Source organism: Psittacula echo (genome assembly GCF_963264785.1).
Source record: "Psittacula echo genome assembly, chromosome: 5".
Taxonomy (NCBI): Eukaryota; Metazoa; Chordata; class Aves; order Psittaciformes; family Psittacidae; genus Psittacula; species Psittacula echo.
This window is the reverse complement of record NC_137739.1, coordinates 65,489,071-65,505,841: the sequence shown is the minus strand read 5'-3', so window position 1 is coordinate 65,505,841 and position 16,771 is coordinate 65,489,071. Positions and strand designations below refer to the sequence as shown.

The 16,771-nt window shown below is 39.1% G+C and overlaps 1 protein-coding gene across 2 annotated transcripts in view; it reads left to right on the top strand.

The window, feature by feature from the left end:
- Window positions 1-16,771, top strand: part of BEGAIN (brain enriched guanylate kinase associated) — a gene marked incomplete at both ends in the record, with an annotated part of 169,643 nt that overhangs the window by 98,992 nt on the left and 53,880 nt on the right. For both annotated transcript variants that reach the window (XM_080618858.1, XM_080618857.1), the window contains 2 exons: window positions 5,682-5,843; window positions 12,092-12,158. In XM_080618858.1, the coding sequence (XP_080474984.1) occupies window positions 5,682-5,843; window positions 12,092-12,158 (229 nt within the window). The remainder of the gene's footprint in view (window positions 1-5,681; window positions 5,844-12,091; window positions 12,159-16,771) is intronic.

Here is a 16,771-nt window from a genome sequence, read left to right as displayed (position 1 = left end):
CCTTAGTATACCTGACTGGAATAGCACCAAGCATGCTTGTCAAAGCCAAGTACAGACTCAGAGCCCCCAGACCGCAACCCCGGTTAATTGCTACTTACACATTCCGTCCTCCAAGGCAGGAAGTTTACCCGCAAAATGCTGTTAGTTTGACTTAGGGTTTCACAGCTGCATTAAAAGGTCTGTTTCACTGCTCAGAAAGTAGAACTTTCAATATGCTTTTTTCAGTATATTTGATATGCGCATTTATGTTGCCATTGTTTTGCATTCCTTTCACTGCTAATTTCCTTCCTAATACCATTAATCATATTCTGTTTTACTCAATCCTAGAGCTATGAGAAGGAATGTAACCATTCAGGGAGAATTTCAAGAGGTCAAAAAATGGATTTAAACAACATTCCAGAACCATCCACAAATCAAAGCCCTGGAGTGGCAGGCAGATGTGAAAGTGTTGCCACTGAAGCAGTTTGACCAGCCAGGTGTAAATATGGGGTTTCCAGGACACCGTAGCAATGGGGCAGAACCATAGACATTGACTCTCAGGGAGTAACAGATCAGGGAGCAGGCTCTTTGTGGACTGTCAAAAGATGACAATCTCTAGAAATCTTTTGGCCTCCAGGCAGCTGAACAACCCCAACTCTGCATGCCAGCACTCCTCTGTCATCAGGCCACCTGCCAAGCAGATAAGCTGGCAGAAGATCAGACAGGTAACAGATAACAGTGAAAACCTTTTTGTATTCCTCAGAATAGGCCATCGCCACATGGCATCTCAGCTTTGCCTGAAATGCTCCAATGGAAATATGTTCACCTGGAGCTTCCCCAGCCATCATTATACATGAATCCCAGCCAACAGCTGCAGTGTGATAGGTACATGTCGTCCATTTCCATTGTGCTCATCGACCTGGCACACCTTTCCCTGGGGCTGAAGCTGTAGAGAGTGAATTGAATTGAATTGAATTGAATTGAATTGAATTGAATTGAATTGAATTGAATTGAATTGAATTGGAGTTAGGGTTGGAAAGGACCTTAAGATCATTTAGTGCCAACCCCCCTGCCATGGGCACGGACACCTCACACTAAACCATGCCACCCAAGGCCTCATCCAACCTGGCCTTGAACACCGCCAAGGATGGAGCATTCACAGCTTCCCTGGGCAACCCATTCCAGTGCCTCACCACCCTCTCAGTAAATAATTTCTTCCTTATATCCAATCTAAACTTCCCCTGTTTAAGTTTGAACCCGTTACCCCTTGTGCTGTCACTACAGTCCCTGATGAATAGTCCCTCCCCAGCATCCTTGTAGCCCCCTTCAGATACTGGAAGGCTGCTATGAGGTCTCCATGCAGCCTTCTCCAGGCTGAACAGCCCTAACTTTCTCAGCCCATCTTCATAGAGTGACACCAGTGCTCACCTTAATGTGCAGGCTGGCAGGAATATTTAGGGAAAATATTAACCATTTTGACCACTCACTGCTCTTTATGGACAGATGCCTATTGGAGAGGGAAAGGTAACACCAGGAATACAAACATCTCTGTTTCAATTTTTGTGCAAGCTGGGATGGCAAAATTTTAATGTTAGGAAAGTACCCAGGGTATTTGGTGGTACTGGAAATTGCCCGCACAGCCTTCTCATCTTTCTTCTGTAAAACAGACCTTTTTTCACTAAATGTAGAGCCTGAGCAGTACTAACTCCCACATCATAATATCTCCTCTGAACAGCCTCTGAATTGTTGCTAAGGATCAACTCCAGCAATAGGATTCAATACTGAGGCTTGGAATTTCTCTGTAAGAGCACTGCCTGAAGGAAGAGGGCTTTAAAGTGCCTGGCAAGGAGCATTTAAATGTGTTAAGGAATTTAAATGTGTCAAGTATTGGCAGTGATAAAATACCTGGGACTACAAATTTCTGTGTCAACATAAGTTTTCATATTTATTTTATATTTTTATGAGTATAAAAAGAGCTAATTGGTGAAAATAATACTTTAGAAAGTCTGAAGACCTCTTTTTAATAACCTTTAAAGTAGCTTCCCTTGAGAGGTTTTCTTTCATTAGTCTAAATATTTAATATTGTACTTACTGTTGTTGTTTTTAGAGAAATGCTTTAATGAAGCAAAATGGGTAACGACTTGCAATCCACTGGTTGTCACAGGAGCAGGACTTTAGAGCTTATTTAAAGGAATAGAGAACCACTTTTACAAAAGATCCTACTCTACAGGATTTTTGAACCCATTCTGTAATTCCGCATTCCTTCCAGCTGTCTAAGTTTCTTCCAGAAACTTTGACCATGGAATACAGGATATGTGTTTTCTAAGACCTAGCACCAGATTTCCAGAGAATGTTTTTTTACTTGTGAAGAAGTACTCTCCTTTCGACTGGCTGCAATATTTTCCATTTAATTATTTTCTTAGTTACATATATATATAACTATATATATAAATATATTCCTTCCTTCCTTTCTTCCTCCCTCCCTCCCTCCCACCCTCCCTTCCTCCCTCCCTCCCACCCTCCCTCCCTCCCTCCCTCCCTTCTTTCCTTCCTTCCTTCCTTCCTTCCTTCCTTCCTTCCTTCCTTCCTTCCGTCCTTCCGTCCTTCCATACCCATCTCCTTCCCCTTCTCCTTCTTCCTTTCTCCTTTTCCTTCTCCCTTTCCTTAAAGGTGGCTATAAATTTTCTGCTAATGAGCATGTTCATGTAAAAACACGATTTCATTGTTTTTAAAATTTTTATTTTCTGTTTAATAACTTGTATTTTAATAATTACTCACTGTTATCTATGTACTACTTACATCTTAAATAATCCCATCATAGACCAAGTGTTATTGTTCTTGTCTAAAAGTAAAAAGTTCTCTCAAAAGTAGCCAGCTGGTTTTGTTTGTGTCAGATGAACCAAAGCAGACATTGAACAGGAGTTCTGCTATGTTTGGGAGGGTATCAGGATGCCACCTCATCTTTCTAGCTTAGGTGGAAATGAGAAGAGCTTTTTCAGAATTATGGTTTGCTGAAGGAGAATAACTTTGGTCTTTGAAGTTTCTTAACTTATGCCTTAACCTCTGGGGTTTTTTTCTTATTTTGTACAAAGTTACAGCTATGCTTTACTACCCAAAGCATTATGTGGAAGAGTGCATGTATGTAAACTGTTTCAGTGAAGCCTGTTAAAATAGGCTTAATTTTAATGGAATGAATAATCCCATTCTGAAAGCAAAAAATTCAAGAATACAAACTTTTCAAAGTGAACTTCAAGTGAAAAAAAGGCTGAGCCTGAAGTGAAGTATATCTTTCAAAAATTTTCTGAACTGGGGCCCTAACAAAGCACTGCCTTCCACCTAAGGATCAAGATTTATCCAGAACTCAAGTTTTGAAGCCCGAATTTCCCCACATAGACAGGTCTAGGCACACAGGCATATGCAGAAGCAACTTCATTTCAGAAGCCGGATGCTTTGCTCCTATCTAATCTACCCACAACTGAGACCCAAAGCAAGAAGATACCTGCATGAGGAAGCAGAAGACAAAGTTATTGGAGGCTATTAACTTATCTCTTTTTCCTTTGTTAAACAGTTTCCAGCTACTACTGACTTCAACATGTCATTCCCAGTATATTTGTACCCCTACAGCCCCTCTTCCTCCCAGAGGTCAAACTCTGCCTGTGGCCAAAACTCCCCAGTGCATTAAGATGTTATAACCTCCTCTGAGATGGCTTAATTTGCATTAACTGCACTTGCCTAGCATAAAGCAGCAGCCTTGTCATTTTTATCTGAAACTGTAGCTGGAGAACCTACTGTCTACTTTTAGTACAAATCCTAGTGGTTAGATTTTTAGGGCAGCAGACTTGAGATCAAATCTTTTTTTCACTCCAAACAGTTTTGACACTGTAACTCCCACTTCACGGAAGAGAAACCAAGTTGCAAGGCTGCAGAAAGGAAAACTAACCACTATTCTTTCCCAAGATGAGCAGATGACTGGCAAAAACAAGCTAGAAGCAGAGTAAGTGAAAGGCAGTGTGATGTGGTAACATCATGAATGAGGACATGCAGAAATGAGCAGCATGGGTTCAGATTCTTACTTCCCTAGATAATTTGGGGGTTTAATTCACCAAGTGAAATATAAAAGCTAAATGACTGCATTAACTGGAGCTGCATTGAATGTCTGCATTAGGTTATATTAACAGAATATAACTACAAGTAGTAATCTAAGTATAACTGCAACCACGCAATATGTGTAATTGAAATAGAGCACTGTGTTGGCAAAACATTAGACTGTTTCCTAGCTCTAACCTGCATGGATCAAGTAAGCAGCAACTGTAAAGCTTTTGCATTAAGTTACTGAAGCTCCTATCACAGCTTGTAGAGAAGAGAGTCACAATGAAGACAGCTAAGATAAGTGTTTCTTGAAGAATGGCATAATGTTCTCAACTCTCTTGTCTAATTAAAGAACCAAAATGTTATTCTACTGATGGCAGTATTCGCTTGACATCAAAGGGAATTGAGATTTGCCATTCTTTTATGAAGAATTATTTTTAACATATGATTAAAAACAAACAAGACAATTCACAATGCATCATATGGTAGCACTTTTGTCTCTAGGTGACGGCAGACTTCAGTTCCGTAAGTGTCTCAGAGGTCTCACCTGATGTCAAGAGATCAGCTCAATACTGAGACTGCAGTATCTGAACCAAGTTACAGTCACCTCCGGAAAATACCAGCTCTGACCAGAACCCCATCCTACTGTACAACTGGCAAACTTGCTAGAAAACTTAGGAGCTTACAAACTAAATAACCAAGGATAAAAGGATAGTGCAGATAAGAACTGAGGCAAGTGCAGACTGGCTTACCTGAAGTCACACAGCCAAGCTTCAGTAAAGCCCAGAAAGGAGCCTGAGGTTCATCACTGAAAATCCAGAGGGATTATCTGGATGCAGATTGCACTTTGACCTTCATTATAAAAATTTTGCTTGTATCTCCCAGCTTTATGCTATTTTATGTGATCTCTAAATTAAAGAGAAAAATAATAGTGAAAACCATCTTTCTCTAAATTCTGTGCCTAATGTTTGTTTAGTCAAAGTGTGCGACTAAAGTTAGCTTACAAGCAGGGAATAAACTCTTTATTAGTGAAAGAACTGAGAAAAATTAAGGATCACACCTGTGTCATACTCTTTGCTCCCACAGAAGCGGGAAAATGGGAAAAGATCCATAACTTTAAAATTACTACAATATTAATTTATTACCATTTCCAGAAGCATTATCGCCAGGGATTAGGGTGGAAATTGCATCAAGTAAGACAAAATTTTCTTTCTCCACAAAATATAACTTGTATTATTAGCAAGGAAATATTTTTGCACAGTTTATTTAGAAATGCTTCTCTATAGATATCTGCTACTTCAGTCGTGGTACATTAAGATAACTCTAAATGACAGGTCCTGTTTGAAACCAAACTGTACTGTATTTTATATTATAATGAGGATTCTTTTACAAAATATTAGTTAATAAGATATTAGCAACTAATGCACTGGAAAGGCCAGATGGGAAGATAGTCAACTGTCTAAATCAGATTTTCACAGTGAAGTAAACAAATTACTAAGCACACTTATCTGGCTTAATGCCAACCTATACTCTAGGGAACTGATCAAAGAGTGGATCATGAAAAGCTTTTTGGGAGCAGCTAAATTCTACAGCTGTGGTCTTTGTTTTTCTAGTACTTTGCAAGAACAGAAGGGGGAATTACGAAAGCGTCTATCATACACTACCCATAAACTGGAAATGCTTGAAACGGAATTTGATTCTACACGTCAGTATCTTGAAATAGAATTGAGACGTGCTCAGGAGGAACTTGAAAAAGTAACTGAAAAACTGAGAAGGTTAGTAACTAAGTTTTTGAAATAAACAGTCATTAGGAATTTATAAGTGGCTGTGTAAGATGTATGAATAAAAATATAATCATATATTCTCAAACATACGTGACTTATTATTCATTATGCATCATGCTTTCACACTGAATATACATGTTTCATTTATCCAAACATATGTTACATACCACATGAAGTTATTTACATGTGATATGTAAAATGTCTCTGTATTTATAGTAAATATGCATATAGAAATATACAAATATAAGTGCATATATGACACTTTATGTGTAAATATACATGTGGATTAGTGCCACATTATGTTACACATACAAAGATTATAAGCACACTATATATATGTACTTATAATTTATATATACAGATAAATGTTTTTTAATTAGTTTAGCTGCACGTTTTCTGTTGTTATTCTCCATTGCATTGATACAACAGAATAGAATTTGGTCCTCCACCACTCAAAGCTGAGACTATGTACAATTCAAATACTATTATGACATTTTACATGATGCTATAGCATATCATTCACTTTTTAATCCCAAGTAGACTGGAATGATACCAAAACCTATTATTATTTAAAATTGTTGAAGCTGTGGTACAGAATCATTGCAAATCAGGGGCCCAGTTAATGTTAATGACAAATTATAATACGCGTGCACTGCTGACATTCCTGGCGCTGATTAAAATGGTCTGTAATCTAGCTTTAAATTTATCAGTAATTCTTATTATCAATTTTTTCATTTGTTTGCAAAACTTCTGAACCTAAAATTATCCATTTATGCAGGAATGTATTTGCATTTCTTGTGAGATGTTTCTAAAATGATGTAGATAATTGAACTGTTTGATTTAGCTCATTGGATGAGTCAAAACAAAATTCAGAATGAATCATCCCAGGGCTTCAAACCCAATTCATACCCAAAGAAATATCTTTTATTCCTTGCAGAAGGCAAAAACCAAACCAAAACAAATCCAGAAAACACCAACAAACTGAGTCAGTCAAATTGTTTGATCCAAATTTTAAAGAGAATGAAGCCGTAAGGCCTCAAATTAGGAAACAACCTAATGTGATCTTATAACTTAAATGCTTCCTTAACCGGGGACACTTCTTAAGACAAGGCTAAAATCTACACACGTCTATCAAGAGCAGTATGGAGGTTGTCCATGCTGTTTTCTTGCCAACAGTGTATTTCGCATCACTTCACTGAGCTATGAAAAGTAACTTCACTCTTGACATAGGTTTGCTCCAGTACATTACAAGACAGGGAATGCTAGTACTCTTTTCTCTTGAAGAATTATTTCAGACGCAGTCGCCATAAATTAGCAGAGGTGCTGACCACCCAACTTTGTTAAAACAAAGAGGCTTCCTAGTCATTTGGCACTGATGAGTTAAGCACCCTTCAAAACTCAGGCCAGGCAGTCTTCCTTTGCTCTAGGCAGAGTCTAGACCAAACATCAGATTGGTAGAACTGACTTTCCAATCTTCTAATGGGCCATTGTACCATATTACAAAGAAAACTTGCATTTAAAATTATGTTTCAGGCAGGTGATTACTCCCCTGAAGACATATCATATTTGAAGCCCAAAATATTTTATGAGGTGAGCGTTAAAAATGTTTTGATTGAGAACAGCAAGGCATACCACAAGTTGAACTAGACTTCCCAACCTGGAGAACGATAACCTCTAATACGAAACTGTCATCCAAAAGCATGTCAGCAACATGTCTCAAGGAAAATCAGTGTGAGAAAAACAAGGAACTAGAATTAGTTTCAGTAATGTATCTCTTGTTTTATTCAAGAGAAGTAAAGGGAGAGAAATTCATACACACACCCCCAAAATGAAATAAGCCCTGTGTACAGGATCCACTTGCATACTAGAGAACATTTCTGCTATTAAACTTCCATAACTAAGTGCAGAATTTTTCTGAGAGGCTGAATGGCCATCCGCTTATATTCCTTTCTGAATGAATGCCTATAGTATCTTAATTTATCCAGAACTACCTGTGTTGCTGCTAGGCCTCCCCTCTCTTAGCCAAACAAGGAGGTCACATATGTGGCTTAATGGTCAAGTTTTCGACCTCTCTACAAATGTTTAGAGGTGGCCTTTTTCTTTATTTCTGGTGGGAGCAAAAGCAGGGCACTGCTGAGCAAGTTTGAATATATTAACTGTAAAGCATAGGACCAGCTTTGAAAAGTGACTGAAAAGAGACTGGGGATTTCATATACCTCACAGTAGGCCCCTATCTGATGTGATCAGCAAAACTTTTTTTTAGGATAAAATTAAAAAAAAATTCAAATACCAATCTTGAAACCAAAACTGGACTCCAAAGTTCTTGCTGGGTTTCCTCCTTGAGACCCTACCTTGGAAAAAAACTTGGCCCCCATCATAACTTTTACCAGAACACAAGAAATAAACCCATACAAAGATTCACGCACACACACACCCCCCCAGTTGTTTCACCAAAAGCAAGATATTTCATGGACTAACAGGGTGTTTCATGGACAGAAATCCTGTAGCTGTTTTAGCTTTGGAATAAGTGAAGGGAAAACTCCCTTTTTTTTTGTGAGAAAGTCCAACTGGTGACAACAGAGAGAGGAAAGGTTTTTTGAACAAGAAGTTACCATTTTAGCAGTCACTCTTCAAAGCTAAGCTGCACTTTGGATGAAATTCTCTTCTTTCAAGATAGTCAGCTCAAGCCTGTGTTTTACTTTAGATGTATTTCATGGCCTTAAGAGGGCTTGAGACTGAGTGGAAACAGAGAAACTGAGGCTTTTGCAGACTTCCTCTTTAGTGGTGATCTTCAGTCTTAGAGAAGAGTGTGTTGTCTGCTGAGTTAGAACCCAGACATGTAATGTTCAATATGGTCAGAATATTTTTAATTAGACCCTAATTTGGTCAAGAATCTAAACATGCATTTAATACATGCCCATATATGCACCTGGAGGCACATGGGTATCACCTAACAATACAAACAACAAAGAAAGCCATCAAAAAATGGTAAAAAGTTATTGATTCACAGGAGCTTATTCTTACGGCAGTTTCACAGGGTAGCAAAGCTGACTTGCTGTTTGCTTTCATTACAAAAAAGCCTGATTTACAATGTTAAAATGTTTCATGCAACATTCAGGCTATCTGGGTGTATTTTTTCTGCAAACAGGGTTAAGTTACCGTTTGTCTATCTGATCATTTTCAAATTTGAATAATTTTCCCAATTCTTTTTTTTTTTTTTTTTACAGTGTTGCCCACAGATTAATTTAACTATTCTGTTCCTCCTTTATCCCTTTAACACTTTCTTCCAAATATTTCTAGGTCCATTTCTCTCCTCACCACCCACATTTGCTGACGCTTCTTTTGGCAACAGTGGATTTCCAATTTGGGTTATATGCATCTATGTGCATGTGTACGTGCTTGTGTACGTGTGCATGTATTTGTGTTTATTTTGACTACCTTTGCATACTGTTCTCAATAGAAACACGTTTTGAAAAACAATTTCCTACTTAATGTGGATTTTTCAATTATATTGGATTTTATTTTACTGTGAGGTGATCAGGCTTTTTCTACGCTAAATTAATGTGATAAAGAACTAGGGTTTGTGGCCTACTTTCTCCTAAACATACAACAGAGGAAAATTTGATGGTCAAAGAGAAAAGAAATCAGAAGCAGAGAAGCAGACTGTGATAAGCTCTTGCAAAAATCCTCTACCTATCTATGGCATGGAAGTGTTGCCATCAAAGACCAAATATACTAATGGTAACTAACCATCCCATAATCTATGTTCAAGAGAAAAAGTGCCAGCAGAAGCTGAGGAGGAAACCCAGTGCTGTATTGCCACCCTCACAAGCCAGATATCCAAGTGGCAATTAGCAGTTACTGCTGGTTTTATTAATGAACTCAAAGTTCTACAAAGGGAAACTTCAGGATCTCCCTTGGGTTCTCCTCATAGGCCTACACTGCAGAACAGACTGGAATATGGAGACGCTTGAGCTAGAAAAGTCCTGAACCAGTATTTTTTTCCCTCTTTTCTTTCAGGAATTTATACAGATGAGTTTGAACCCATGCAAAATTTTAGGAGGCTGCAGGTGCTGAAAGTTTCCATCAGTTTAACACTACCTCTAATTGAGCCACAAACTGCCTGGGTGCAAAGCAAGGTTAACTTTTTCTATTTTGCTTTATTAGAGAAAAACAGCAGACCATGACAGAGGAGATCAGACAGACCTGGGGCACTTCAGGTCTCAGCCAGCAGGCCTTATCACACTTTTTAAATCCTTTTTCTCCACACCACGGCACACAGCCTTACCAGCAAAACATAAGTATGTTTGTGCTGAGTAGCAGTTTGCAGGCAAAGCCAATCTAAGCATTTTTGCTACCACTAATTTACCAAATCATTTCTGATTTTGCCTGTGCCATGAAAAGCTGGTTACGAGGTACCTTGAGATTTCTCTCTGTTGTGTTGATAGCTAAATAGCCATGAAAATCCCAAGTATACCTAGATCTGCACAAATAAATGTCTATACAGGAGCTTAGTGGCAAATGCTGTGTTTAACTGGAGCACGGACAATGTAGAGATCCGTAAACTTCAATCAATCCTTTAAGTCACACAGACATTTACACAATGGCACTGTGAGAACTGGTGAGTAACGACCAAACCATAGGTTAGTTCAAGTCTCACAGATTTTCAGCCCATTTGGGTCACCACCTTAGCAAACACTGTACCGCAAATCCTCCTTAGAGTGAGAAAATCTCCACTCTGTAGCTCTGTAAAACATACATGCCACTGAAACTTCTTCCGGGCTCTCAGTGCATGTTTGAAATGGATGGCTTGAGGCTGGGCTGACCCTTGATACCCCAGGGAGATTCATCCATGGGGGTGTCATCATTTATGCCCACAGAGCAGATGTCCTCTGCACAGAAATCCCCTCCCAGGTCTGTGGGGCAGATGTTACCATATTACTGGGAACCTCAGGCCAGAGCACTGCATACCTTGCGAGGGGCACCATGAGCCACTGGCCTGTCCCTGAATGGAGAATTTTTATCATTTAACTGGAAAGAAAATCTCCATGGCAACAGATGCAGGGAGAGACCTGAACCATCACACTGCTTCACTGCCACAAAGGGGTGAGTTGGACCCCTCAGTTTTCAATGGCATAGTTCAAATGAAAATCTTCATTCCAGTTTTAAGAACCACTGCTAACCATACAATAAACCAAAGGGACTTCTTTAATCCCAGTCCCTTCCTGATCATTATGGAAACTACACACAGATCCAGGCTTCTCAGAGCAGTGGCTTTCTGCTGAAAAAAAAACATGCATTAAATCTGTGATCACTCTTGCAGTGAACTAACCCTAACACTTGCATGCTACCTAAAATCAACTCACTATTGAAAATACTTTGACCTGTTGGCATAAGATTCCCAGTGCAAACATATTCAGACAAAGTTTTCACAGCTGAGCTTCTAGCATTTGCTTTACTTCCTGTTGAGATGGTATGTACAAACAAGATCAAGGAGCTATCCTCCTTATAAGGATGCTTTTCCCATAGGCAGTGCAGCTTGTTCATTACAATACCAAGGTTACCATCTAAGCAACCTAAAGATGTACAGATTGAAACTTTGGTGCATCTTTCTATAATAAGCAAGGAAGCCTCATTTTGTGAGTCCATTCAGTCCCTTGATGCTAATAAACCTTTTCCAGGCTAAGCTATCTGAATGTATGTCCTGGAGAAAGAGGATGTATTTTGCTCTTGAGAATAGGCAATTCCTTGAACTTCTGTAAAAGGAAGGAATATTCTCTTTATACAGTGCTTTTGCTACAGTCATTAGGTTTCTGCTGTAATTTTCCTTATTAAGATTGCCACATTAATCTTTTTCTGTACTAAAAGACACATAAGAAAGCATACAGCTCAAGCTTCCTCTCTAGGATATTATTCCTGAGCCTGATGTAAAGCTACAATCTCTTTGTGCAAGTTCCCATGCTGTGATGCATGTCTGCGCACAAGTGGAGAACAGCAGACATATTTTCACTTCCTGGTGGAATTTGCTGCTAATTATAGCAAGCAGACATGAAAAAAGAAGCTTGCTTAGGAAGTAGATGGTAATTACATTTCAAAGGCAACCACTGACTGGCAACAGCAGTGATAAAAAAGAAGATTTCAAGTATTGCAAGCCAAGGTTTTTACTGATGCAAAAATTACAGGTAAAGAACAACATGAAAAATAATGTATTCAATTACATTATATCATCTTTGTTTTAGGATACAAAACAATTACCTAGCCTTACAAAGAATTAATCAGGATCTGGAGGATAAACTTTACAGAATGGTAAGTTGTCATAAGTGAACTTTCTTTTTTAATTAAATGTGGTTTTATGGTTCTTAAATCATAGGACAAATGAATATGTAGCTGTGATGAAAAATAAACACCCTAATGCTCCAAACGTAGTATGCTTTAAAAACATATCTGACTTTATCAGTATCAGCTTTTAGAGCTAAAGCTGTGTGTGATGGCATAAGTCTATCCATTTAAACAGAGATTTCACTGGCTGGTGATCTGGATGAGAAAATTGTACCTTCAAAATAATTCTAGTTAATTTAGTTAATAACTTCATGGGTTTTAAATATTTATGTTTTCATTAATGACAAATTTAGATAAGGTAATGCAAGGTTTTCTCATGCTTCTTAGATGCTTTATTAAGAGATTTAATAGAGCTTGAATGGTCTGACTTTTATATGCTGTCATAACTCTCAATCTCAGTGTATTAATTTCCAATCTGCATGTGTCTGCAACCGCAATGTTGTGTCACAGGCCAATTTATGACTCAGTGAGGAAATCACTGCGTCATTTATGGGCTTCACATCTAGGACTAATATTGAAAGACACAGCTCCACTCATTCAAAATAGTTTGGAGACGTTGAAAAGAAACAGGACCCTGGCTCATTGTTGATGCTGCTAGGACATCAGACTTGCTGTTAGGAGAAAATCTACAGAGAAATGTGAATGTAAGTTTAAAGAGGAAATTTTTAAACTTCCAAAGATCCTCAGGTTATAATTGTAGACTGACCCACTTCCTCCTTTCCTGGCTCAGTACGAACAGTTGTCTTCTGTTCCACTTCCACCCAGCCCCGGACCTGGTGTAGCCCTAGAAAGCATAATGCACACATGTAAGCACACGGTTTATAGGTCCAGAGTCCTGATGTACAGCTACAAGGATGCTAGAATAAGCCTGCATTTTATACAAGTATCATATGTAACATTTGCATAGTTGAGCAGCTTGGAATGAGTAGGACAGATTATTGTGCTTTCACAGTAAATAGGGACTGCGGCAGCATACTACAGAGATACCAGCCTTTACTAAGAAATGTGAAACAAATCTTTGAAAATATCATCATTCTTATCTCAGCAGTCTGTTGAAATAACTGACAATGAATAGAGCACTGATGCCTTTGTAGCTGGCTAACAACAGGGCAAAGTTACAGCTGGGTTATAGCGATGTTTGTTCATAAATATACATAAACACTGCGCAAGTATAAATAATTTTTTTCTCATGTTTTTTTCTTCCCTCTTCTTTTGTTTATTCTTTTTCCTTTGGGATTTTTTCTTGATCTGCGGCCCAAAATTTATTAGATATGCATTACAAAAGATAAATAAAGTAGAGGCATTTTGACCAGTAAATAAAATAAAAATATTACAAACATAGAAAGAAGGACTCCAGAAAATCCATGCTTTTTTATCAGGTATTTCAGATCAAAGCAAAGAATTTTTAACCTGCTGTTTAAGCATCCACTTAAAACCCTGAGAAATTATTTCAGAGCACAGTACAGAAAGAAAGAAGGCTGTTTGCATGGAACACTCTACCTTCCTATATCCCACTAATACGACAGTCACTGAAGGCAGCTTTAAAGGCTTGAAGATCAACCAGGGTCTGTACAGCACTTAACTCCAGACTGCTTTGCTGTCCGAAAAATTGAAACTGAAGACACAAAACCAAACAAATGTCAAACTGAAATCCTATTGAAAGCAAAAGGATGAGGAACATACTACCTCATTTGATTTAGATAAGACAAACCGTTTGATTTTCAGGGCACTTGAAAAACCCTCAATACTTCAGAGAAAGTTGGATTAAATAACAGCTGATCTGGTTAATCAACAGCTTATGGTGGACAGAGCTATTGGATACCTTTCTCTCCTTTTACTGCTTAGGAAGAACAGCCATGTATATTTGTTGTTTAAGTTACTCAGTTTGTCATTCCAGAGTCAAAAGCCTTTGATTTGTCTACCTTTATACATATCCCAATATACAAACTATGTGTTTAATTTCTCCCTCTGTCCTCTACCCCATCTCTTTATATACACACATACATTATGTATATAAACACACTCTCATACACACTCAGATTCGTACACAAGTTTTTTTTTTATCTGTGCAAATGCAACAATTAGGAACAAGAAGATCCCTGCGGCAGTGGTCCCTCACTTCCCCTGTCTGCAGGTGACCTGGGATGCTCCCAGGAAACCATGTTCCCTCTGCCCTTACAACTCCCCCTCTCCCAGTGACTGGCCCCAGCTCATCACAATCAATTTAGGAATCCACCTTGGCCACCCTTTTCTAATTTTTTTGGGATCCTGACTGTTAAAGCCTTTCATTCCTCAGCCTTGCCTCCATCCTTGGAAAAGTGATGGAACAACTTATTCTTGACACCATCTCTAGACATATCAAGGATGAGGGGGTCATTAAGAGTAGCCAACATGGTTTTACCAAGGGGAAGTCATGTTTGACCAACCTTATAGCCTTCTATGAGGAAGTAACTAGGTGGATGGATGATGGTAGAGCGGTAGATGTGGTTTTTCTTGATTTCAGTGAGGCATTTGATACTGTCTCCCACAGCATCCTCATAGATAAGCTAAGGAAGTGTGGGCTTGATGATCAGGTAGTGAGGTGGATCAAGAACCGGCTGAAAGGAAGAAGGCAGAGAGTTGTGGTCAATGAGGCAGAATCTAGCTGGAGGTCTGTGACTAGTGGAGTCCCTCAGGGGTCGGTGCTGGGACCAGTGCTGTTTAATATTTTCATCAATGACCTGGATGAGGGAACTGAGTGTACCCTCAGCAAGTTCGCTGATGACACTAAACTGGGAGGAGTGGCTGACACACCAGAAGGCTGTGTTGCCATTCAGCGAGACCTGGACAGGCTGGAGAGTTGGGTGGGGAGAAACTTGATGAAATTCAACAAGGGAAAGTTTAGAGTCCTGCATCTGGGCAGGAACAACGCCATGTACCAGTACAGGTTAGGGGTTGACCTGCTGGAAAGTAGTGAAGGGGAAAGGGAGCTGGGGCTCCTGGTGGATGGGAGGATGACCATGAGCCAGCACTGTGCCCCTGTGGCCAAGTAGGCCAATGGCATCCTAGGGTGCATTAGGAAGGGTGTGGTTAGTAGGTCAAGAGAGGTTCTCCTCCCCCTCTACTCTGCCTTGGTGAGACCACATCTGGAATATTGTGTCCAGTTCTGGGCCCCTCAGTTCAAGAAGGACAGGGAATTGCTTGAAAGAGTCCAGCGCAGAGCCACAAAGATGATTAAGGGAGTGGAACATCTCCCTTATGAGGAGAGGCTGAGGGAGCTGGGTCTCTTTAGCTTGGAGAAGAGGAGACTGAGGGGTGACCTCATCAATGTTTACAAATATGTAAAGGATGAGTGTCAGGATGATGGAGCTAGGCTTTTCTCAGTGATGTCCAGTGATAGGACAAGGGGAATGGGTGTAAACTGGAGCATAAGAGGTTCCATGTGAACATCAGGAAAAACTTCTTTACTGTGACATTTGACAGAGCACTGGAACAGGTTGCCCAGGGGGGTTGTGGAGTCTCCTATGTTGGAGATATTCAAGGCCCGGCTGGACAAGTTCCTGTGTGATGTACTCTAGGTTACCCTGCTCTTGCAGTGGGGTTGGACTAGATGATCTTTTGAGGTCCCTTCCAACCCTCAGGATTCTGTGATTCTGTGATTCCTGCTCTTGGTATAAGGGATGTAAAAAATAATCATTAATTCATTAGCAGTCACAGAAAAGAAGCTGAGGCAGCTGTTATTTTTCTTCTAGGCTCTGCTTCCTTTTGAGTGCTAATCTATAAAATATTAAAAATGTATTTGAGAGCACACTTCTGATCAGGGCAAATTGTATCTAATTGAAACTTCTGTCACATCGGAACTGGAAATAAAAATATAAAATATAAACCAGTCTGTGTTGGAAGAGTTTGCTGTATTAAACTGGGCAAGACCAAACATATAGCACAGTAGAGGCAGATGTAGCAGAGAACTAAAATTCTGCTGTCACTACTCATAAAACTCTCGCTCTTACCACAGTCTGGGTCTTTAACCGGAGAAGATGTTTCACCTTGTAAGCACTGGTTAAACAGAGGAATATACAGGCTGTCTTCTTAAATAATTGAGCTTTCTAACTCTTTTTTCCATTAAGATGTGGGAAAAGTCTAAACAGATTCCTCAAATTTTGCACTGTGATTACATCACAGGACTGTTCAATTAAAGGACCTTTTATAATATCTAGTTCCAGTTGTCACAAGTAGTCTGCATTTTCCATCACACTTGTCTGATTTTCCCAAGGATGCTCTGCCATGGTCTTGTTGCTCACAAACAGCAATTACAAGTAGATTATGCAAGTCATGCCAACCACATGTTAATAATATATATATGTATATATACTGTATATGTATTATATAATGCATATATAATATATATGTATATATATGTGTGTGTATATATGTATATGATCTCAGTCCAATGGTATTCCCCATATGATCATCAGTGGAATTAAGCAATGTATTTTAAAAAGCTTTTGAAGTTCTAAGACTTCTGGTTGCAGTTAGTTCTGTAATTTTACCCTTAAAGCCAGATTTTTAGTGGTATCTACATTTGAGAAGAGCTGATACCT